Below are 26768 nucleotides of genomic sequence, written 5' to 3'. Positions count from 1 at the left end.
AATGGATCGTGAGGTTAAAAGACTTAAGCAAAACAAGATACCAATTGTTAAGGTTCGATGGAATGCTCGTAGAGGACCCGAGTTCACCTGGGAGCGTGAAGATCAGATGAAGAAGAAATACCCGCATCTATTTCCAGAAGATTCGTCAACACCTTCAACAGCTTAAAATTTCGGGACGAAATTTATTTAACGAGTAGGTACTGTAGTGACCCGAACTTTTCCATGTTTATATATATTAATTGAGATTGATATTTACATGATTAAATGTTTCCAACATGTTAAGCAATCAAACTTGTTAAGACTTGATTAATTGAAATATGTTTCATATAGACAATTGACCACCCAAGTTGACCGGTGATTCACGAACGTTAAAACTTGTAAAAACTATATGATGACATATATATGGTTATATATATAGTTAACATGATATTATGATAAGTAAACATATCATTAAGTATATTAACAATGAACTACATATGTAAAAACAAGACTACTAACTTAATGATTTTGAAACGAGACATATATGTAACGATTATCGTTGTAAAGACATTTAATGTATATATATCATATTAAGAGATATTCATACATGATAATATCATGATAATATAATAATTTAAAATCTCATTTGATATTATAAACATTGGGTTAACAACATTTAACAAGATCGTTAACCTAAAGGTTTCAAAACAACACTTACATGTAACGACTAACGATGACTTAACGACTCAGTTAAAATGTATATACATGTAGTGTTTTAATATGTATTTATACACTTTTGAAAGACTTCAATACACTTATCAAAATACTTCTACTTAACAAAAATGCTTACAATTACATCCTCGTTCAGTTTCATCAACAATTCTACTCGTATGCACCCGTATTCGTACTCGTATAATACACAGCTTTTAGATGTATGTACTATTGGTATATACACTCCAATGATCAGCTCTTAGCAGCCCATTTGAGTCACCTAAAACATGTGGGAACCATCATTTGGCAACTAGCATGAAATATCTCATAAAATTACAAAAATATGAGTAATCATTCATGACTTATTTACATGAAAACAAAATTACATATCCTTTATATCTAATCCATACACCAACGACCAAAAACACCTACAAACACTTTCATTCTTCAATTTTCTTCATCTAATAGATCTCTCTCAAGTTCTATCTTCAAGTTCTAAGTGTTCTTCATAAATTCCAAAAGTTCTAGTTTCATAAAATCAAGAATACTTTCAAGTTTGCTAGCTCACTTCCAATCTTGTAAGGTGATCATCCAACCTCAAGAAATCTTTGTTTCTTACAGTAGGTTATCATTCTAATACAAGGTAATAATCATATTCAAACTTTGGTTCAATTTCTATAACTATAACAATCTTATTTCAAGTGATGATCTTACTTGAACTTGTTTTCGTGTCATGATTCTGCTTCAAGAACTTCGAGCCATCCAAGGATCCGTTGAAGCTAGATCCATTTTTCTCTTTTCCAGTAGGTTTATCCAAGGAACTTAAGGTAGTAATGATGTTCATAACATCATTCGATTCATACATATAAAGCTATCTTATTCGAAGGTTTACACTTGTAATCACTAGAACATAGTTTAGTTAATTCTAAACTTGTTCGCAAATAAAAGTTAATCCTTCTAACTTGACTTTTAAAATCAACTAAACACATGTTCTATATCTATATGATATGCTAACTTAATGATTTAAAACCTGGAGACACGAAAAACACCGTAAAACCGAATTTACGCCGTCGTAGTAACATCGCGGGCTGTTTTGGGTTAGTTAATTAAAAACTATGATAAACTTTGATTTAAAAGTTGTTATTCTGAGAAAATGATTTTTATTATGAACATGAAACTATATCCAAAAATTATGGTTAAACTCAAAGTGGAAGTATGTTTTCTAAAATGGTCATCTAGACGTCGTTCTTTCGACTGAAATGACTACCTTTACAAAAACGACTTGTAACTTACTTTTCCGACTATAAACCTATACTTTTTCTGTTTGGATTCATAAAATAGAGTTCAATATGAAACCATAGCAATTTGATTCACTCAAAACGGATTTAAAATGAAGAAGTTATGGGTAAAACAAGATTGGATAATTTTTCTCATTTTAGCTACGTGAAAATTGGTAACAAATCTATTCCAACCATAACTTAATCAACTTGTATTGTATATTATGTAATCTTGAGATACCATAGACACGTATACAATGTTTCGACCTATCATGTCGACACATCTATATATATTTCGGAACAACCATAGACACTCTATATGTGAATGTTGGAGTTAGCTATACAGGGTTGAGGTTAATTCCAAAATATATATAGTTTGAGTTGTGATCAATACTGAGATACGTATACACTGGGTCGTGGATTGATTCAAGATAATATTTATCGATTTATTTCTGTACATCTAACTGTGGACAACTAGTTGTAGGTTACTAACGAGGACAGCTGACTTAATAAACTTAAAACATCAAAATATATTAAAAGTGTTGTAAATATATTTTGAACATACTTTGATATATATGTATATATTGTTATAGGTTCGTGAATCAACCAGTGGCCAAGTCTTACTTCCCGACGAAGTAAAAATCTGTGAAAGTGATTTATAGTCCCACTTTTAAAATCTAATATTTTTGGGATGAGAATACATGCAGGTTTTATAAATGATTTACAAAATAGACACAAGTACGTGAAACTACATTCTATGGTTGAATTATCGAAATCGAATATGCCCCTTTTTATTAAGTCTGGTAATCTAAGAATTAGGGAACAGACACCCTAATTGACGCGAATCCTAAAGATAGATCTATTGGGCCTAACAAACCCCATCCAAAGTACCAGATGCTTTAGTACTTCGAAATTTATATCATATCCGAAGGGTGTCCCGGAATGATGGGGATATTCTTATATATGCATCTTGTTATTGTCGGTTACCAGGTGTTCACCATATTAATGACTTTTATCTCTATGTATGGGATGTGTATTGAAATATGAAATCTTGAGGTCTATTATTATTATTTGATATATATAGGTTAAACCTATAACTCACCAACATTTTTGTTGACGTTTTAAGCATGTTTATTCTCAGGTGATTATTAAGAGCTTCCGCTGTCGCATACTTAAATAAGGATGAGATTTGGAGTCCATGTTTGTATGATATTGTGTAAAAACTGCATTCAAGAAACTTATTTTGTTGTAACATATTTGTATTGTAAACCATTATGTAATGGTCGTGTGTAAACAGGATATTTTAGATTATCATTATTTGATAATCTACGTAAATCTTTTTAAACCTTTATTGATGAAATAAAGGTTATGGTTTGTTTTAAAATGAATGCAGTCTTTGAAAAACGTCTCATATAGAGGTCAAAACCTCGCAACGAAATCAATTAATATGGAACGTTTTTAATCAATAAGAACGGGACATTTCAGAAAGCACCCCTCGACATCCAATATCCATATTGTGCTCTTTGGAGGGTCGGAATCCCCTTCATAGGTTGGCAGTTTAGTTAACCTGAAGTCTTTATAACTAAACTCCTTCGTGTTCGTGTTGTCAAGAACCCCATGATCATGTGGACCCTCTTCGGCACCACCCTCACCTTGAGGTTTGGGAACCTCTTTTCAAACTCCTCCTTGACCACCTCACTTACACGTTCCCGTATAAGATCGGTGATTTGCTCATCTACCGTTTGTTGGAACACTTCCTTAACCTTCCCGGTGAAAATCGCGGAATAGCTTTCTAGTGCGGCCTCTATCTTGGCCATTAACTCATCATCATTGCTCGGACCTTCTTGATAAGGTTTGTTTCTCGTCTTCATTCTAAAGAGTAAAGTAGATTAGAATACATAACGAGATTTAAACCACACACTTAACAACCCATCTCGCTTGACACTCATCATACTTCATTCGTTTGACTCGACGTGTGACCGTACTAATGGTGGCCAATCATTAATACACTCGCGCATCCTATCAAACTCCTTGATACAACGACAATCTCACTTGATGTTATCAACTATGCATAACCAATAAACACTTGCACTAAAGTCTTAGCAATAACCAAATGGTCCCGTAACCCGATAAGTCATGCATAAATACACAAATCCAACCTAAGTCTAGGCACCCATCCTATGGTCACCTAGATCTCTTAGGCCATGCTCTGATACCACTTGAAATGACTCAAACCCGAAAGCGGAAACGACTCACATTTTATTTCTTCATAAAAGTTACCATTGCGTCCCGGGCCAAACTAGTCGCGGCACAATTCCACGTACATTTCTGATGCCGAATGTGATCACCAGCCCAGACCCCCTGTATCACCACCAAGTCATGTCGCGACCTCGCGGGTCACGTCGTGACCTCCCATTATGCCAAATGGTCTGTACTACAAATCAAGCTCGACATTCAATTTGCGCTTCCAATCGCGACACGACTCATATGGGTGGCGACGTGACCTTCAACTGTCAGATTCTACTATTTGCAATAATTACAAACACAAGTATTTTCCAAACATCACAAATCTCGATTCACGTTAACCTACTTAAAAGTCATGTGCGACACAAAATACAACATATTATGAGTTTACACCATCGGGAACTCAAGTCCCATAGTTTGACAAGTGTACATGACTACCCATTACAACAATATGACCCAAAATAGAGCATGACCGTTGGGACCTTTACCAAAAGCGTTTCTTACCAAAACTACCAACATGTGAGCTAAGCCAAGCCCTTACCCTACGAAGTGCAAGAATATATAAAAAGAGTAAAACAACGAGGGTAAGCAATGCTTAGTGAGAAGAATAAATTTACATATATGCATACAACTTACCGACTCAAATTACCACAACAATTCAATACATATGCATATACACCGAGCACCACATCCACATAGCACAAGTAATCCAAAATAGCATGCTAAACACAATATTAAATTCCAACACTTCATGGTTAACCATTAGCACAAGGGAGTGGTTCCTTCAAAGGACCACCGATTGCTTACAACAACCGTTGTTGACACGAACACATGATATACACCAACCCCATGGTGATACGAACACCTGATATACACCATACAACCTGTGGTGACACTAACACACGATATACACCATACAACTCATGTGATATCGAGCACACGAACTTGAGTGAAACCGACACTCTTGAAAATCACTCTAGTGAAACCGACACACTTGGATTCACTAAACCACATCAAACTCAAGCAAGTAAACCATATACATAAGTGCATAAGTATCCCGCTTACCTTAATCGATTGATGAGTTATAACCAAAGCTTGAGCTTCACAATCAACTAACTTAAAGTCACCTAAATCAATTTACACATAGCAAGCCATAATCAACTATAGCTCTTGCAACCCAAAACACCCCAAGTGCAATTTCACCCCATTTTGCACTTGACCACCAAACCAAGTCATGACCATGACTTAACACCCTAAACCACTAATACCTAGTGATTTAGTCCGAAAGTCCACCAATTAAACTCTAGGTCTAGTACTTGAAGCACTCTTAGACCCACTTTGACACTAAAAGAGTAAAACGGTGGTGGTGGTGGTGACGGCAGCGGCGGGGGCGGCGGCGGTGGTGGTGAACTTAGGCAAAACCGGTCTTCTCAACGCCGGTTTTACTAGTTTTCAAAAAAAAGATTCAATATACTATTTGTGTAAATTGCTTTAAAAACCACTAATTAACAAAAAAAAATAAAAAAAAATTAATAATAAAAAAAAACTCTCATTTGAGTGCTGCACAATATTGAAGTGGGTAACTTTTAGTTAACTTACTGTGATGATGAAGGAGCATCGTCTTCCTGTTAAAGTGGTGAAAAATTTACAAGGTGTTGGCCGGTGGTAAATACCACATGTTTTGTGTGGCTTCACATTGAAAACAAAGAAGTCAAAGTTACTATTTTTATTGAGGCCACCTACCATTTAGTTTGACCACATTTTTGTTATGGTTAATTCCATACGTATGGTGCAGAATAAATGGGTAGGTTGCTTGCATGTGATATTTCAACTATAAAAGGAACTTCATTCAAATCATCCCAACTTCAAAAATATACTTGAAAGAGTTATAGGAGCTCTTGTAAGAGTATTAAAAAGAAAGAGTTTATTACTCTTGTTCTTGTGAGAAACATTATAGAGTGAGGGAAGTGTTATAATCTAGTGAGTGGTCCAAATACTTTGTTAGTATTTTTCGGAGCCTAGATTGAGTGATACATTGTAACCTCGGATTGCCATATTTGCTAGTAAAATCCTTCTCCGCTTCCGCCCGTGAACTAGGCCTCACGCCGAACCACGTAAATCCTTGTGTCTTTATTTATTGCTTAATTGTTCTATTAATTTCTTGGTTCTTGAAAGTGCGCAAATCACAACAAACTGGTATCAGAGCTTAGCTGTGATTAAATATTCAAGATGACGGTAATCAGGTCCGATGTAGAGAAATTTAATGGCCAGAACGATTTTGGTCTTTGGCGAATGAAGATGCGGGCTCTACTGAGCCAACAAGGTTATTTGTTAGCTTTGAAAGGGAGAGAACATCTACCCGAAAAGTTGACAGATGAAGAGAAGGATGAACTTCTGGAGAAGGCACACGGCATGATTATTCTAAATCTTGCCGATTGTGTGCTTAGAGAAGTTGCGGCAGAAATCACACCGGCTGGACTTTGGAAACAGCTAGAATCTCTATATATAACTAAGAGTCTCACAAACCGGTTGTACATGAAACAACGGTTGTATACTCTTCGGATGAAAGAAGGTTCACTAAATGATCACATCGATGAGTTCAATAAAATAATTTTGGACTTGAATAATATTGGTGTGAAAATTGATGATGAAGATCAATCGTTAATTTTCTTATGTTCCTTGCCAAAATCTTATGAGCATTTGGTTACAACTCTATTATATAGTAGAAAAACTATTTCCATGAAGGATGTCAAATCTACCTTGAACTCTAGCGAGTTAAGGAAGAAATCCTCGGCGGATTATCTGGAAGAAAGTGCAGAAGGTTTGGTGGCGAGAGGAAGACGTAATGATAGAGCATCAAGTAGTAACAACAAAGGTCGTTCTAGATCAAAAACTAGATCTAGAAAGATCAAGTGTTACAATTGTCACAAGGAAGGTCACATGCGTAGAGACTGTCCAGACTTGAAAGGAAAAAGAGAGACTTGGAATGCAACAGGAGCCGATAAAGTTGCCGCGGTTGCAGAAAATGATTCTGATGGTGCAAATGTTCTTAGTGTTACCGATGGCCGCTCAAGTAATGAGTGGATTCTTGACTCAGGTTGTTCTTATCATATGTGTCCTATTAGGGACTGGTTTACTACCTATCAACAAATAGATGGTGGTAAAGTCCTTATGGGAAATGATGTAGCTTGTAAGGTTGTTGGCATAGGAACGATCCAAATCAAGATGTATGATGGCACAGTGAGGACGTTGACAGATGTCAGGCATGTTCCAGAATTGAAGAAGAATCTTATTTCCTTGGGTACGCTGGACTCCATCGGTTGCGAGTATCGAGCTCGAGGTGGAGTATTAAAAGTTTCAAGAGGTGCACTTGTTGTGATGAAAGGTGAAAGGTTTAATGGCCTTTACCTGTTAAAGGGTAGTACTGTTACTGGTGCGGCTGGAGTTTCTTCATCAGCTAAAGATGTAGATACCACCAAGTTATGGCACATGCGCCTTGGGCACATGAGCGAGAGAGGAATGATGGAGCTTAGTAAACGAGGTTTGTTGTGCGGGCAGAATATCGGAAGATTGGAATTCTGCGAACACTGTGTATTCGGAAAACAAAGCCGAATAAAGTTTGGCACAGCCGTTCATAGGATGAAAGGTACTTTGGATTATATCCATTCAGACCTTTGGGGTCCATCTCCGGTTCCTTCAAAAGGTGGTGCTAGATACATGTTAACCTTTATTGATGACTATTCAAGAAGAGTGTGGGTTTATATCCTTAAACGTAAGGATGAAGTCTTTGTCAATTTCAAGCAATGGAAGATGATGATAGAGAAGCAGACTGGAAAGTTCATCAAGCGCTTGAGAACTGACAATGGACTGGAATTCTGCAAAGGTGAATTCAATGAGTTTTGCAAGAACGAAGGCATTGTGAGACACCACACAGTGCGGTTTACACCACAACAGAATGGCGTTGCAGAACGGATGAATAGAACGCTCCTTGAGCGAGCGAGGTGTATGCTCTCAAATGCAAAATTACCGAATGTATTTTGGGCTGAAGCTATAAACACAGCTTGTTATTTGGTAAATCGATCTCCATCAACGGCAATTGATTGTCAAACTCCTTTGGAGAAATGGTCAGGTTCCCCTGCAAGTTACAGTGATTTGAAGATATTTGGTTGTCCTGCTTATGCTCATGTGAAAGATGGTAAACTTGAGCCGAGGGCCAAAAGATGCATATTTCTAGGGTATGCAGATGGGGTGAAGGGTTATAGATTGTGGTGCCCTGATGGTAAATCATCCCGATTTCTTATCAGCAGGGATGTGACATTTGATGAGTCTGCTATGTTGAAAAAGACAGAGGAGGAACAAGTAGTTGCTGGAAAAGATCGTGAAGTTGAAGAGCAGGTGGAGCAAGAAATAGAAGTTCCACAAGGAGTAGTACAAGATACTCCTGTCGAGCCCGTTGTAGAAGACGTACATGAATCTGGTGTTGATCAAATGACACCAGAAGATCAGTCAGATGAGCAACATGATCTACAGAATTATAATCTAGCAAGAGATAGAGAACGACTAGCAATAAAACCACCACAACGGTTCGGGCATGCAGATTTGGTAGCTTATGCCCTGAGTATGGCAGAAGATATAGAGGTCCAAGAACCTGCTACATATCGTGAAGCTATTAGTGGCCCGGAATCTGCAAAGTGGTCTGTAGCTATGAATGAAGAGATGGAGTCTCTTTATAAGAATCATACGTGGGAGCTGGTGAAACCGCCAAAAAGTCAGAAGATTGTTGGATGCAAATGGATCTTCAAAAAGAAGGACGGAATTCTGGGTGTAGAAGATGAAAGGTTCAAAGCACGCCTTGTAGCAAAAGGCTTTACTCAGAGAGAGGGAATTGACTTTAATGAAGTTTTCTCACCGGTCGTAAAGCATACATCTATTCGCGTGTTACTTGCCATGGTTGCTTTACTTGATATGGAGCTGCAGCAACTAGATGTCAAGACGGCATTCTTACATGGTGAGTTGGAGGAACGGATCTTTATGCGCCAGCCAGAGGGATTTGTGGTCAAAGGAAAGGAAGATTATGCTTGTTTGCTGAAAAAGTCATTATATGGCTTGAAGCAATCACCTCGACAATGGTATAAGCGGTTTGACGTATTCATGACTAGTAAATGTTACTCGCGGAGTGATTATGATAGTTGTGTATATCACAAGAAGCTTCATGATGGCTCGTACATTTATTTGCTATTATATGTGGATGATATGTTGATTGCTTCGAAAAACATGTCAGAGATCGATCAGTTAAAATCTCAACTCAAAAGTGAGTTTGAGATGAAAGATTTGGGTGCAGCTAAGAAGATATTAGGAATGGAGATTATCAGAGATAGACGTGAAGGAAAATTGTATTTGTCACAAAAGAAATATATTGAGAAGGTTCTTCAGCGTTTTGGTATGGATAACTCCAAACCGGTTAGTACTCCACTTGCTGCACATTTCAAACTTTCATCGGCGTTGTCACCGGAAACTGAGGAGGAGGTGGAGCATATGTCACATGTTCCATATGCTAGTGATGTGGGTAGCATCATGTATGCTATGGTATGTACTAGACCGGATATTGCACAGGCGGTAAGCGTGGTGAGTAGATATATGGATTGTCCAGGGAAAGCTCATTGGAAAGCGGTGCAATGGATTCTTCGGTACCTCAGAGGGACAACTGATATTGGCTTAGTATTTGATAATGATGGTAATACTAATGTTACCGGATACGTTGATTCAGACTATGATGGTGATTTGGATCGGAGAAGGTCTCAGACGGGGTATGTTTTTACTCTCGGAAGATGTGCTATTAGTTGGAAAGCAACATTACAATCGACGGTTGCTTTGTCGACAACTGAAGTGGAATACATGGCTCTGACTGAGGCTGTGAAAGAAGCAAAGTGGCTGAGGAGTTTGGTTGGTGATCTGGGTTTGCAACAGGATGAAACTGTAGTGCATTGTGATAGCCAAAGTGCCATACATTTGTCTAAAAATCAAATGTATCATGAAAGAACCAAACACATTGATGTACGGTATCACTTTATTCGTGAAATTATATCTGAAGGAGTTATAATGGTCAAGAAGATTGGCACGGCAGATAATCCAGCGGATATGTTGACTATGCCACTTACTACAAACAAGTTCGAACATTGTTTGGACTTGGTTGGCCTTCGAAGAAAGTGATGAGCCCAGGAGGGCTGGCGGGTAGCGGAGACTGAGAACGGATAGCATAAGAATGGAATGTTCGCCAAGGTAGAGATTTGTTGGCCGGTGGTAAATACCACATGTTTTGTGTGGCTTCACATTGAAAACAAAGAAGTCAAAGTTACTATTTTTATTGAGGCCACCTACCATTTAGTTTGACCACATTTTTGTTATGGTTAATTCCATACGTATGGTGCAGAATAAATGGGTAGGTTGCTTGCATGTGATATTTCAACTATAAAAGGAACTTCATTCAAATCATCCCAACTTCAAAAATATACTTGAAAGAGTTATAGGAGCTCTTGTAAGAGTATTAAAAAGAAAGAGTTTATTACTCTTGTTCTTGTGAGAAACATTATAGAGTGAGGGAAGTGTTATAATCTAGTGAGTGGTCCAAATACTTTGTTAGTATTTTTCGGAGCCTAGATTGAGTGATACATTGTAACCTCGGATTGCCATATTTGCTAGTAAAATCCTTCTCCGCTTCCGCCCGTGGACTAGGCCTCACGCCGAACCACGTAAATCCTTGTGTCTTTATTTATTGCTTAATTGTTCTATTAATTTCTTGGTTCTTGAAAGTGCGCAAATCACAACACAAGGAAAGAACAATCATAAGATATAACCTTGTTGCAACGCAAGCAAAGCATTAACAATAAATACGGAATAACATTTTGAAAACAAACATATATTTAATGCAAGAACTAATTAAAGAGTTTGTGAAATACATAAAGTCTTCATCCAGCCGAAGGAACTCATTTTCTACTCATCCTTCCTTGAAATCACGAACCACTAATGATCACGAGTTGAACAACAGAACGTTCAAAATCACTTCAATCCGATTCCCAAGCTCGGTCTGAACGACGTTGTCATGGGAGGTGCAAAGATTTTCGAAAATGTATAATTTAGTTCTTTAAACATCCCAAGTCTAGAGGTTGAGGCCAGTTCAAACCTCACTAACGGTCAGAGAAAAAGGTCAAAAATGGTCACGAGATAATGCGGATAGGCCGCATACATCGAGTTAGCATGAACAAGGAAAACTTAGTTTATATCACATGAAGTCGTCAAACTATTAACACTATAGGAAATCCATTTTGTTAACTGTAGCATTTATTTAAGGCCAACACTTTTTAACTTCTATATAATAACCCTTCAGTTACGTCTAAATGCATGGAAGGTTGTCCGTACCATACAGGGGACGTGTTTGTGTGCTAAACTTCACTTGTTTTGGGCCACATTACTCTCATTGGGCTTATTACCTAGCCGTATGTGAGGAGCCCATTCAACCAAAAGGTTGAGAGTTTAAGCCTCATACTAGGCATGTATATATCCGTAGATAAATTATTGTTGGATGTGTAAGTTTCCCTTAGTAAAAACAAGATCCGGATCGGCCCGCGCGATGTGGCGGGGCCTTTCGGATTAGATATTAATATGTAACGCATTGTTAAAACTAATATTTCCAAAGCTGTTGAAGCTTTTTATATTTGAACATTTATGAGATGTATATACCATTTATCTTACAATTTCTAATATATGAGTTGTTGATATACCAGGGATGAGATTGGTTTTCTGATTGAGGAATCTTGAGTTTTCAAAAGCTGTTATTGTCCAAAGCTGTTGCTATCAAAATATGGTGCTGTTGATGTGCTATTCCCTTTTCTTCTTCATTTGGTTTGTGTCTGTTCCTGCATATGGTTGAGGTTGGTTAGAAACCCTTTTTTTTTTTTTTTTCTTCTTTTGGATGCTTGGTATACTAACTTTGCTGGCCTGGGTTTTCATGTGCGTACACATACATAAACCTTGAAACCTATAACTGTACATGGATGCAATTTCGATCCATAACCACATAAATTAAGGCTATACATATATGGGTGTAATTTAACCCAGACTATAACTATACATACATGGGTATAATTTCAATTTAACTCATGAACACAAAACTAATACTATACCTACATGGGCGTAATATCAACCCGAACCAAAAACAGACTATAACTATACTGACTTAAAAGCAAAAAAAAAAAAAAAAAAAAAAAAAAAAAAACCAACAAAGTAGTTATTTTTCTTACACTCCTCTTATATAGATATAACAGTTGGATGCGTAACAATCAAGTTGAGCAGAATGTTATTTTGTACATCCTTTTATCAGAATTGATACAATAAGACACAATGTTACATTGATACACACTTTATGTTATTTAGTATATAGTGTACAAAAAGGAAAGACAACAACATTGAAGTTACAAATCATATTGGAAAAGTAAAACTAACCTTCAGGCTCTAAACCTGAATTGGCATAGGTCAGCCCCACTGCTACAATTGAAATAGAGCTAGTGTTTGTTATAACCTTGAATGAAGCGTTTTTCTGTTGTTGCTCAACCCGGTTCAAATATATCCGTCATCATATCTTTTTTGTCCTCCGCAATTTGTAAAATAACTGAAAAAAACCAACCCAGTTTTTGTGATCATATTTTTGTGGCCAGTTTTAACTAAACAACTGATCGCAAAAATATATTTAGTGTCATAAGATGTGTGTGCAGCAAGACATACCAAGTATGGTTTTGTTTACTTATTGTTTTCTAAAAGGTTTACAGATGTATATTGCAAACACTATTTATAGTGTTCATAGTAGTTCGGGTTTTATTTTTTTTACTGAACTATTACATAGCACGCTGTGATGCTTTTGTTAGCCTTTTTTGGTAAATCGCCTCTGCTACTGATTTGCCACCAAGACACACAACAGCAACAAACGGAAGAATCTAGTTAGGGAATGCTATAATGAACCGCAAAAATTTGCAGAGTATAAGTTTTGTTAGTGACTAATCGTTGCCAAAAGGTAAGATTTCTGAGATTTGACAGTATTGTGGTCAACTAACGGTGCTAGTCAGTTATTAAAATGTTAATGTATGTAAGTTATACAGATTCGAAATATTTACAATTCAATCAGCGTCTGATTGATAACAGTTGTAGTACCTGTTAGTTAAGTGTTGCACGTTTTTTCCTTTTAGGCCGATTGATGAAGCGTTCGTTGAAACTCTTCCGCAAAAGCAGCTGCGATTTGAAACAGTAGATTAATATGTTAGGGTACATAAGCCTTAAATTTAGCCACTACAATGATTGAGTTGTAACAAAATCCTTTTTTCCTTTCGGGTTGATTCATGAACCTGCTGTACAGAGTTGTTTACCTATGTATTCGTTGATGGGACGTATTACGTTGGAATATACTTTATGTTCGATCGGTATGTCTCTATTAGTAGTGACCGATAATAGCAAGTATATTCCACGTGATAGTTTGACTATGCAACTCACAGTTTATATGTGGTCTCTGATAAGAAAATAATGAACATTTGAAAAGATAAAATAAAGAAAAAAGAGAAAGAAAACAGAAAACATTGTAATAATACCACTGTAATCATATACTCTTCTAAAAAGCTCCTACACATAATAGTATCAATATCAGGCAGGCTTTGTCAAGCGTTTAATCAAACAGTTCATATGCATGAAAAAGAAGCACCTCTATGAAGCAAATGTTCATCAACTACTACGTACCTTCAATGAGCTTATGAACTACTTGTAAGAATAACATGGTCCAACCCTTCGCTAAGTTGATTGCTTTTCTCAATTACATGTATTGTTTATGGATCCTTGGTCGGTTTTCTTCCCACTGCAATGTCGCATCAATGTCATAAAAATTTTCGCAGTTGCATTTATGTTTTTGTAAGATCATATAGATAGATTTGGCTAAACTGAGATGAACCCAAATTTTGATAATAATTTATCTGCTTATCATTTATAAATAACATATGTAGTCAAAATTAGTTTAAAAACCATGAGGCATAATTAGGTCTATGAATAATCTATAAATGTTATAAGTTTGAACATTTATGGGGTTTCCACTTCAAATGGTAAAAGACATGGATTAAAGTTTCTAACCATGGATGATTAGAATCTAAGATCTCCTTCTGACCATAGATTCTCCAACTATTGCCATCATTAAGAGCACCTTCCACTAAGTCCCTGAACGATTTTAATTGAACGCACTTTTAGCTGTTCATTCCATTTTGTTATTGGTTTCCTACAACAAATTTTTACACATGACCAACTAAAAAACAACTTCTAATACAACCCAAATGAATCAAACTTTAATCAAGTAGAAACCAGTCAAAAAGGAAATTTTAATAAATCAATTGGCATACAAAATACATGATTAGTAATAACAGCATAGCCTGGAAATGCTGGACAGACTCAAATAGAAAGAAAATAACAGCAAGCAGAATGCAATTGAGTGAAAAATTCGTAAAGTTGTAGAGGAATCTAAATTGATATCTCGCAACGGACGCCATAATCAACGTACTATTTTTTTGTGAACCATAATTTTTTTTTTCAGTTAACTCGCAGCAAGAATTTAGGGTTGGGCAAATGACCCAAAAAGGTAACATAAGTTACCAAATTTGACAATCAAGGTAACTCCCAAATCATGTAAGCCCGAAAAGGATTCCAATTTAATTTTTGTGCAAGAAAAGGATTGCGTGTTTAAAAGTTTTAAAATTGAAGTAATATCCAATGAAAAAAAAATCTAAAATCGCGAATTACTTCAAATTGAAAGTTGGAACAGATTCATAGTGCTTCGATTAGCATTTGTTGTGAAGCAAGTTCATCCAAAACATCACGAAATACAACGAATCGAGATGAACAAGTCGTTTTGTTCAAACGACTTGTTCATCTCGATTCGTGTTTTTCGTGTTGTTTTGGATCAAGTTGCTTCACAACAAATGCTAATCTGTTCCAACTTTCAATTTGAAATAATTCGCGATTTTAGATTTTTTTTTCATTGGATATTACCTCAATTTTAAAATTTTTAAACACGCAATCCTTTTCTTGCGCAAAAATTAAATTGGAATCCTTTTCGGGCATTTTTTTTTGGGGGTTACCTTGATTGTCAAATTTGGTAACTTATCTTACCTTTTTGGGCCATTTGCCCTTTAGGGTTTGCTAAAATTAATGAAGTAATAACATAAATCGCACCTTGAATGTTACAGCAGGGTTGTACGAACTTGAGTTCCTTAAGGCAGGATGTCCAATTTAGCTGAGGTGTTGGTTTATCCTTTTGTGTTCTAACGATCCAGACTCCTTGCCTGTGTAATTATGTAGAAGTCTGTTGATGGATATGAGGGAGATGAGGATGTAAGGAGGAGATGATGAAAGAGCGTGGGGAAAATATGGTATAGAAGGAAGTGGAGGTCAGAAGAAGGCGATGACTATGTGCTATATTTAGGGTTTATGTGGTGTGAACACTCAATATAAAACGATGGTGATATAAAACTCGTACGACGAAATCCTGCGAGGCTGTTAGTAGTTAAGGGATAAATGAGATTTTGTCATATCCAAAAGACACCTTTTATCTTCTTCCAAATACTACTGTATAGAAAACACTAAACAAGGTGGACTATAATTAAGCAATACCGAAAAAGGGTGACACAGGTAGTGCACTCTGACACAGAAATATATAATCACTGGACTATAAACAATACCCTCAAACTGCTCTAAATTATACCCTTAAACTGCTCTAAATGTCATTATTTTGGGCGGTTGGCAATGAACCACTTTTTTTTTTTGAACGCCGATTTTTTGGCATCAGTAGATCATTTATTTTCAACGACCCTCTTAATTTGCACGTAACACACACGTTTGGGCGGAAACCCGAACCCGATCGACGGTACCCAGGAACACATCCATTCGGGCAGTGGTCCGGGTAGAGGTCCGTGAACGAATCCGGTAGAACCTCCCTATAAGGTCAATATATACCACCATTATTGGTGTTCAATTGGTTTAAAGAAAATCATGTCATCCCTAAGGATCGAACCCATGACCTCTAGATTACTTTTAGATTTCGGAGAGATTTTTACATAAAGGCGCTCTAACTGTGATTATTCAATCACTTTCAAAACCGGTATACATACATATATGATGTTAAATGAAAACTATAAGTATCAATTTATAAACCACCTTAAAAATATTTAAGCGCAGATAAGAATCCATCAAAATAAGAAGTATCAGGCCAAATATCAGCAGCAAAATCCTTATGACCTCTAGGGAGCAACCATTTATTTACAAGGTTGCAAACATCACTACTCAGGGAGTACTCGGTCGGAATTTTTAGGGAGTATACTCGGGGAGTACTCGGATATTGACCAAGTTAAGTTTGACTTTTACTGATTTTGACCTAGTTATGACCGATTTTCCAAGTAATCACGACTATTGACCAAGTTTGACAGAGTAATCCCCGAATTTTGACCGAGTTTGACTATGTTTGAATGAGTAATCCGAGTAATTAGACGGAGTAATCGGGAGACCTTTTTTGCCGAGTACTGTTCGAGTACTCCCGAGTTATGCAACATTACTTATTTATACGACTGTATATACAAAAATATAATTAGATCGTATACAGTTACACAAATAAAGAATGGACGAAATTATATCAACGAAGAGCCTTTTAAACTCATAATTTTAGTTGAATTTTTTCACACAATAACCACAATCCATTTACCTGACAACAGGAACCACTAGATTCTTTAAAAAGGCTTGAAAACAAACTTTTGAATTCCAATCTTGCAGTTGATACTAGCTACTTGTGGTAGAAGCTAAATCATCTGTCAGCATCTACACGTAAATTTGAATACATCAGTTGATTAGATACTCCTTTGGTAATCTGATAGACGACAGATTCAGATGTGATTTTATAATTCAAATCCTGTCTTATTATGAATTAATTCCAATTTGTTAGAGCAGATGTACCCAAACACATGGTCTGTTGTATATATATATAATAATAATAATTTACATAAAATCTAAAACAATGAGAACTTACTTGAAATCTCAATGCCTTCTTAAGTTGTTTTACAACTTCTTTTGCTTTTGGTCGTCTTTCTCTATCATCACGTAAGCACCGGTACGCAACTTTTCGGAATGCAGTCAATGCTTTCGGCATGATCTGTGCTTTTATTTTCTCAAACACCACCTCCTCACGTTTTTCATTTTCAAAGTTGTGTTTAATGAAACTTGGTATATACATACCTTCCCGTTTGTGGGTCTCAAACGTTGATCTTCCACACAACATCTCAAATAAAACAACACCAAATGAATATATATCCGATTCTTTGGTTAAGAATCCTGATTTTAAGTAAAGTGGATCCACGTAGCCCGGTGTGCCACACGCACGATTGATAACGTAATCAGTTTCGTTATGTATTGCACTTATCAAGGAAAGCCCAAAATCGGCAAGTTTTGCTTTCCAGTCACTCGTTAGTAGAACATTAGCAGTTTTGATGTCCCTATGTATCACTGTTGCTTGTTTTCCGATTCCTCTATGAAGAAAATTCAATGCGGTTGCAACATCAATACATATGTTAAGTCTTTTTATCCAATCTAGACGACCATCGCTCAAATATCTATCAAGACTTCCTCTAGGTGCATACGCATAAACAATGATTTTTGCATCTTCTTGATCACAATAGCCTACAAGACTGATGATATTTTCGTGCTTATACTCAAAAAGAATTTGGAGCTCATTGCGAAATTGTTGTTCCCCTTGACGACTTCTTGTATCCAATTTCTTTGCAACAATTGTATCATCACTTAGTGGAAGTTTTCCTTTATAAACATTTCCAAATCCTCCTCCACCAACACAATTGCTAACATGGAAGTTTTTAGTGGCCAACTTTATATCTTCAAGTGTAATCCGGAGGTCGCCGTCATCGTTGTTTTCCTGTCAACGATGAGACACCGAATAAAATGCGTACATGGATAACACTAGGTATATATCATACTTTCATGGCGATAATCTAACATATAAAAATGATATAAGCGTAAAATTGATTTCAAAATTAAGATTATGGCACATATATGCCATTATCTTGATCCAATAAAAAGTAAGATGAGCGAGAAAAAGAAACCAACGATTTATAACAATTCAGATTGCAACTTTTTAAATGTTATGAGAAAAAGAAACCAACGATTTATAACAAGATGAGTGAGAAAAAGGGAACTCATCAACCTTCAACCTAGAAGTTTTGAGTTCGAGACACGTCGTGGACAAAATATGGTGTGTGTGTGTGTGTGAGTGTTTTTGTGTGTGTGTGTGTGTGTGTGTGTGTGTGTTTGTTGTTCCAAAAAAAAAAAATCATTCCTTGTTTTGTTTGCTCTTTTATTGACCAAGACCCTGCAATTTCATCAACCGAAAATGCAAGTAATTTGTTATAACTTATAAACCTTCTCATAAGGTAATTTCAAGAGCAACTTTAGCAGCCAAGAGGGGTTTTTTATTACATGTAATTAATTATACCATCATATCAATACGTGATAGAAATTTATAGAGAAAAACTAAAATGGTTTTGAGTATTTATAATGGGCCGGAACTTACTTGAAAATATAAGGCTTTCTCGAGCTCCTCTACAACACCTATTGATGTTGGACGTTGATCTTGAGTTTCCCCTAAACACTTGTATGCAATTTCCAGAAATGCATTGAGAGACTTTTTGTTGGGTCCTTTATTTAGGGAAAAATTGTTCTCACCGATTCCATTCTTAAGTATAGGATCAATGATTTCTTGCATTGTTCCATCATGGAAGCATCTCCTTGCCACAGATGCCAGCCCAGTGTCACTCCCCTTTTTGAAAATGCGATTATCGGCTGTCCTCCCACACAAAATTTCAAACATAATTACTCCTAAACTGTATACATCTGATTCTCTTTTCAACGTACCCGTCCTAGTAAATTCTGGATCCCTGTAACTAGTAGGACTTAAATGATACTTAAATTTAAAATGTAGAGCATCACCATCTTCATTCGGACTGAATCTCGTGAAACCATGGTCAAGAATCTTCGCCCCCCAATTTTCATCCAACCCAATGCAACTACTCCTTAATTCACGGTGTATTATCGCCTTTTGGTCTCCGATTTCATAGTGTAGGTACTTTAATCCATATGCAACATCAAGACATATTCTCAAACGTTGTGCCCAAGTAAGAATAGGGTTGTCTTTGATTTTTTTCAAATAATCGTAAAGAAAACCATTAGAAGGATACTCCAAAACGAGGATCATTTCAGAACCTTCATCACACAATCCAAGTAGATTCCCTATGTTGCGATGCTTATTACAACTTAGATACATCATAAAACTGTGACGAAATAGAAATTCTGTATTCTCATCTCTTTTGTGGAAGCATTTCAAACATACAGTAGTGAGTCTCTTTGGTACTTCACCTTTATTTTTCTCTTCTGCTAAGGCGAATATTTCTTGATCAAAAACCAAAAGTTCTGCTTTGTACAAGTCATATAATCCATCATTCCCAATAATGCATGCCTTAGAAAAGTAATCGGTGGCCAAAAGTATATCACTCCGTCGAATATTTAGGTATGCATAGGGAAGATCCTGCAACATTTTGATACATACATGATCATACGTACATTTGCATAATTTTGTTAATTTGATGTATTATAAGTGGAACATTTTATTGTTACGGAGTATAATATTAGGATCCGCAAATAGCCCAAAAAGTAACATAAAAGCCAAGATTTTTGAATGAAGGGACTATCAATTTTTAACTTTGCTCATAAAGGTAACATGATTTCAATCTTGTGTGAACAAGATTCTGATTTGAAAAAAGTTCAATAAAGGTAATATTCATACACATGTGCATCCACATATAATCCGGACCCATACGTGCCTCATTTACTTACTAAATGTCGGGTTCATATTAGTATTAATTTTATTTCTTTTAAAGGCAAGCCCCCAAAATGTAGCTAGTGGGGATTGAACCTTGGTCTTAGAGATTTCCAAACACCTAACCACTAGACTACCCTTGGAGTTATATTAGCATTGATTTTTTGGTTATTCCAGCTTTGTTGATATAATGTTGTAAAAATAATCATGAGTTAAGCTAATGAGTATACATGTGATAACAAATAATTTCCATAAATACAATAATTAATATACGCATTGAAAAGATAAATATCTGATCGAACCAATAAGTATTAAATGTAATTGTTAATAATAAAAAAAATCACTTAATTAAATACACGTTTAACAAGTAGCAAGGGTCACGGGTTACCAAAATCTATAAATCATTTACAATTCAAGATAAATTAAAAATATTTATGTACCTTACTGTTATCCCAAGAATAACGTACAACTGCATCTTTCTTTAACATCTATCAGTTACAAAATTGAGAAATCAGTTAATATTACTATATCAAAATCGGAAGATAGGGAAAAACTAAAAAGCAAAGAGAAATGATAAGTTTACAAAAGCTTTACATAAGTAAATTTAAAAAATAACATATTCCAACCAAATGATTTGAGGTAGGAAGTTAATTGCCAACTCATATTGTAAAATTTATGTCGCTCTAGCAATGCTCAAAGGCAAAGCAAATATAAAAGAAGGGTCTTACAAGATTTTCATTTGTCGGTTCTACCGATTTCCAAAATTCTTCAACAACTTTGTCGATCTCTTGGCATTGTACTTGATCCTCCTTTTAAGCAATCATGTGAAGAACAAAAGATTAGCAATACAAATAAATAACTGATACAAGTATAGTTCCCGGTTGAGTTTTTAACTATTGCCGAGTATGCTGCATATAATAGTTCTTATGAATGTGATATATACTACTAAAAGTAACATTATAAAAAATTTAACATTTCCTCCCAATAACGAAACTGTATTTTATCTACTAAATGATTATTTAAATAAAGTAGCTTGACTTACTTGCAAAGATAATGCTCTCTCTAGCTCTTTAATGACGACTTTGATTGTTGGACGTTGGTCTTGAGTTTTTGAGAGACACTGATATGCAATTTTTATGAATATGTCTAAAGAATCTTTTTTACACTCATTATTAATTATAGGATCTATCATTTCCTTTAGTGTACCATCATGGAAGCATCGCCGTACAACAAATGCCAGTCCTCTGTCACTCTCCTTAGTAAAAGCATCATCATTGGCTATCCTCCCACATAAAATTTCAAACAAAACTACTCCAAAACCATATACATCCGATTCTCGTGTTAACTTGCCCGTCTCCTCAAATTCTGGATCGACAGAACAATCATAGCCAAGGATACAATTGAGTTCGAGAGCATCTAAATTTGGAGGAAGGAATACAGAGAAACCAAAGTCAGCAATCTTTGCACCCCAATTCTCATCTAAAACAATTGTGGCGCTCCTTATATCACAGTTTATAATCGCCTTTTGATTTTCCACCTCATAGTGTAGATAATTTATAGCATGTGAAACATCAAGGCATATTTTCAAACGTTGTGCCCAAGTAAGAATAGGCCTGTTTTTTATATTAAACAAATATTCACGAAGATACCCATTAGAAGCATGCTCAAAAACGAGAATCGTCTCAGAACCTTCATCACAAACTCCAAGTAAGGTGACTATGTTGCAATGATTACAAATTTTAAGCATTTCCAGTTCTGTAGCAAATACGTCTCCTCGAATGTCTTTTCTAGGGAAGACACGTTTTATAACTACAGTGACACGTGTCTTGGATAGTTCACTACTATTCTTCTCTTCTAAAGTGGCAACATTTTCTTTATCGAAAAGCTCAAGTTCTGATTTGTACAAGTCGTAGTATATGGTACCCCCGATGTGGTATGCTTCAGAAAAGTTATCTGTGGCCAACATTATGTCAGCAAGTCTAATCTTCAAGTCACTCACTTGGAATTTTACGTGTTCCAAGGTGTTTCTCTGCGATAAGAATCATATATTATAATCAGGTTTTTGGAATGATGTTCAAGTTGCAGCAAGGTATGCCTCTCTTTTTATTATCATATTTTTAAATTTAAATATAGGTATACTAAAACAGATAAACGAGTTAAAAACTTGTGAATTATTTTCAGAAAGTGATACCACGATTCAGTGATATCTATTGTCATTGATTATTTTACACTACAAGACTCAAATTCTCCAACAAAAAGACTGCAAGATAATAACAACCTTAGAGAGGTGTTGCGTAATAAAGGAAAATCACATGGACTATTTGACCTACAACAGCTGGACTGTTGAACTATACCCAACCCACCATGTACACTTCAAAACCTATATCAACTGTTTATTTTATTTTATTTTTTTGAAAGGAAAAAAAAACAGTAGATATAACCTCAACTATATGAATGGGAAAGATATTAATAGATATATACTACCAAAAAAAAATGATGATATCAAAAGTTAACAAAAAAAGAAGAGGGTCTGAGTATCTCACAATATAGATTTCATATGGCAGCTGAAATTCTAATGCTTTCTCAAGTTCGTAGATAACATGGGTCATATCCGGGCGAAGTACTCTCTCATCGTTTAAGCAGGAATAAGCTACTGATGTGAAGGTCTGGACTGAGTCCAGGGACAATCGGTTCTGTAGCAGCCAAGTTAGCATTATAGCATTTACTGTATTGTCTTCATAGTGAAATCTGGCTACTGGAGCTAGAAACTTATCATTCCCATTTGTAATGAACGCTTTCCTACCGCATAATACTTCCCATAAAACAACACCAAATGAGTAGACGTCTGACTTGTAGGTCACACCTCTGGTCTTTTGAATTGACGGATCGATATATCCTGTCGTTCCAATGGCTTCTGAGAAGAGAACCTGATCCATTCGTTGTACCGAATGGTTGATGGAATATTCAAAACCAGATAACTTTGGCTCAAATTTATTATCTAAAAGTATTGTAGAGCTGTTGATGTTACGATGTATCACCGAGTAACTCCGTCCATTTTCATAATGGATGTAACTTAATGCACGCGCAACTCCAACACAAATCTTCAATCTTTGAACCCATGAGAGGGTTGGATTGCTTAGATACATCACGAGACTTCTCTTGGCCTCATGCTTGTTTATGATCACCTTCTCCCCTTTTTCATCGCAAAATCCGATAATAGAGACTATGTTTTCATGTTTGAGACTAGAAAGAGCAGAAATCTCTGTCCAAAACTCGATGCCTCGCTTATGCTTACTGTCTAATCTCCGTGCAGCAATATTTACCCACTTCCCTGACCGCAAGAGCTTTCCTTTATAAACCTTGCCCAACCCACCATGGCCGATGACATTTTTATCATCAAAGTGATTGGTGGCTTCTAGGACGTCTTCAAGTGAGATTTGTAAGTGACTAAACTCCGTGATTGTAGATGCCATATTCTGTTGATAAAGTGATAAAGGTAACTCAGACTGTGGATTACAAATGAATGTAAGATATATGAAATACCACACACACACACACATGAATATATATATATATATATATATATATATATATATATATATATATATATATATATATATATATATACACACACACGCATATATATACATATATATATACACACACACACATATATGTGTGTATATATATATGTATATATGTATATATATGTGTGTATATATACACACACACATATAATAATAAAAAGTCATGTGACAAGGAGATCTACGTTGCTTTCATATATATATATATATATATATATATATATATATATATATATATATATATATATATATATATTGGTAGGATCAAGAGGGAAGTAACCATTCGGGGGGAAGCGGGGGGAAGCAAAAACTTTTTTTTTTTTCGTTTTTTGAAAAAACTTTGTTCACAAACATTATAGATGAGATGAAAATATGAACATTTAGTAGAGACATCTTGTGATAAATGTTTTCATTTTGGCGGGAAAACGCTCGAATAAGTAATATATAACAATTATCGTGTTTTTCGAGCGTATTTTGAGGTTTTAGCTATTGGGGTTTAGATATTAGGGTTTATAGGGTTTAGATATTAGGGTTTAGAAATTTAGGGTTTAGGGTTTAGATTTAGGGTTTAGATTTAGGATTTAGATTGAGTTTTTAACACGAACGGTTTAGAGTTTAGGGTTTAGGGTTTAGGGTTTGGTGTTTTGGGTTTATGGAATAAACCCAAAACACCAAACCCTAAACCCTAAACTCTAAATCGGGCTAAATTTTACTTCACAAAACATGGAAAAAAAAACGTTCACATTCTTCACGAACAATATTATCTTGAATGTTATTTTTGTCGATCGTTTTCCCTCCTAAATAATAACATTCATCACGAAGTGTCTCTTCTAAATGTTCATATTTTCGTGTGATCTTGATGCCGGAAAAAAAAAATTCAAAAAAAATGAAAAAAAAAAATTTAATTGCTTCCCCCCGCTTCCCCCCGATTGGTTACTTCCCCATTGATCCTGCCCCTATATATATATATATATATATATATATATATATATATATATATATATATATAGGGGCAGGATCAATGGGGAAGTAACCATTCGGGGGGAAGCAAAAACTTTTTTTTTTTTTTCGTTTTTTGAAAAAACTTTGTTCACGAACATTATAGATGAGATGAAAATATGAACATTTAGTAGAGACACTTTGTGATAAATGTTTTTATTTTGGCGGGAAAACGCTCGAAGAAGTAATATATAACAATTATCGTATTTTTCGATCGTATTTTGAGGTTTTAGCTATTGGGGTTTAGATATTAGGGTTTATAGGGTTTAGATATTAGGGTTTAGATTTAGAGTTTAGATTTAGGATTTAGATTGAGTTTTTAACACGAACGGTTTAGAGTTTAGGGTTTAGGGTTTGGTGTTTTGGGTTTAAATAAACCCAAAACACCAAACCCTAAACCCTAAACCCTAAACTCTAAATCGGGCTAAGTTTTACTTCACAAAACATGAAGAAAAAAAAACGTTCATATTCTTCACGAACAATATTATCTTGAATGTTATTTTTGTCGATCGTTTTCCCGCCTAAATAATAACATTCGTCACGAAGTGTCTCTTCTAAATGTTCATATTTTCGTGTGATCTTGATGCCGGAAAAAAAAAATTCAAAAAAAATGAATTTTTTATTTTTTTTTGCTTCCCCCGCTTCCCCTTGATTGGTTACTTCCCCATTGATCATGCCCATATATATATATATATATATATATATATATATATATATGAAAGCAACGCAGATCTCCTTGTCACATGACTTTTTATTATTATCTCTTATTAAAAAAATCATAACAATCTAAACAATTACTGTAGTAAATAGTCACAGGTGGGATGTCGCATTAGTCATGAGCTGTCTTACACTGCCCGTTATTTTTTCTATTAACGGTCGGGTTAAAATAATTAGAGCATAATAACAGAAGAGTTTTTTATAGCATTTATTAAAGTTTTTTTGGGAAAACTTTAGAGAAACAGGTCAAATTTGAAAAGAACTATGATTTTTATATTATCAACTTGCTATTGATAATTACTAATTATAAACAGTTTAAAATTGAAGTTGGGAGCAGCCTCCATGTGGGCTTAGAATTAAAGAAACGAAAACATATATCGAAGAGGACAATGAACTAGTACTAACATTCATGGCATCCGAGGAAAACAATTGCAAGTTGGTTGATGTTATATAATTTTTTTTAAAAAAAAAAAAAATCAATCACAAAGTTTTATTATTCACCTAGATCACCATGAAAGAGTGATCTTCCTTGCATATATAGACAATTAGATCAAGATACCAACTACTAAACAGTTGTGTTATGAGTGCAACTTTAATAATTCACATTTTGTGTATGCCCTGTTAAAAGAAACAATAAAAAAGGCCTTGGTGATCAGCATACATATTTTACATAACAACAACTTAGTCCCAAATGTACGCCATAAATGAAAACTGTAAATACACGAGAAAGCTCAACCACAAATAAGAAACTACACCTGAAATATAAAACCTTACTGGACATTATCTAATAATTGTGATAAATATCATTAATGATTCAATGACTTTCAAACTAAATACATATGAAAATAAGCGAAAACTTTAGGTGTGGATCAAACGACCTGTAAAGCGCAGATAAGAATCCATTGAAAGCATAAATAGAAGGACAAACATCAGCAACAACAGCAGCAGAAATCTTATGACCACTAGGAAGCAACCGTTTATATGACTAAGTAATAAAATCAGATCATAATCATTGAGATCGTTAGGGTTTCAGAAACGATAACGTGGTCAATTTGGATATATGGTGAGTGTAATTGAAGTAGTTTGTCACATATAGAAGTTAGGGTTTATATGCCGTCGGTGAAAATGAGTTTTTGTAAGGGAATTAGGCCGTTCTTCAATCGTTCATGGCGAAGGTGTATGTATGGGTCTCGTGGTTGCGACGGTATTGATGGTTGATCCGGCGGTGGTTGTGTGTCTTTCATTGTGCGAATTCCGGGGATGAATGAATTTGGGGATTAGTGAATGAATCTGAATGGAATGAATTTT

The 26768-nt window shown here is 35.4% G+C and overlaps 1 protein-coding gene across 8 annotated transcripts; it reads right to left on the bottom strand.

Moving 5' to 3' along the window:
• Positions 1-883: 883 nt before the first annotated feature.
• On the bottom strand, positions 884-26768 carry LOC139903978 (uncharacterized). Of its 8 annotated transcripts, none has more exons than XM_071885908.1 (15): positions 26339-26768; positions 22704-23636; positions 21203-22189; positions 20889-20969; positions 20601-20648; positions 18859-19869; positions 17308-18204; positions 16987-17099; positions 15465-15871; positions 14373-14514; positions 13989-14103; positions 13413-13490; positions 12711-12876; positions 11990-12124; positions 884-970 (listed from the first exon to the last, which is right to left on the bottom strand). In XM_071885908.1, exons 2-8 carry the CDS (start codon positions 23631-23633, stop codon positions 17061-17063), a joined length of 3993 nt encoding a protein of 1330 aa, XP_071742009.1. In that variant the 5' UTR covers positions 23634-23636; positions 26339-26768; the 3' UTR covers positions 884-970; positions 11990-12124; positions 12711-12876; positions 13413-13490; positions 13989-14103; positions 14373-14514; positions 15465-15871; positions 16987-17060. The 8 variants fall into 8 exon arrangements, with proteins under 8 accessions (XP_071742009.1, XP_071742008.1, XP_071742006.1 ...); XM_071885907.1 differs by lacking the exon at positions 884-970 and adding an exon at positions 6376-6404; XM_071885905.1 differs by lacking the exon at positions 884-970 and having other exon boundaries at positions 11863-12124.

Source organism: Rutidosis leptorrhynchoides, chromosome 4, assembly GCF_046630445.1.
Source record: "Rutidosis leptorrhynchoides isolate AG116_Rl617_1_P2 chromosome 4, CSIRO_AGI_Rlap_v1, whole genome shotgun sequence".
Classification (NCBI taxonomy): Eukaryota; Viridiplantae; Streptophyta; class Magnoliopsida; order Asterales; family Asteraceae; genus Rutidosis; species Rutidosis leptorrhynchoides.
The sequence above is the reverse complement of the archived record's forward strand: the minus strand, read 5'-3'. Positions and strand labels throughout refer to the sequence as shown.

Coding starts and splice junctions, on each gene's coding strand:
- LOC139903978 (XM_071885908.1), bottom strand. CDS start 23,633: ATGGCATCTACAATCACGGAGTTTAGTCACTTACAAATCTCACTTGAA. Junction 22,190..22,703: donor TGCCATATGAAATCTATATT/GTGAGATACTCA, acceptor TTCTTATCGCAG/AGAAACACCTTGGAACACGT. Junction 17,100..17,307: donor AGAAGGCATTGAGATTTCAA/GTAAGTTCTCAT, acceptor ATTTACGTGTAG/ATGCTGACAGATGATTTAGC.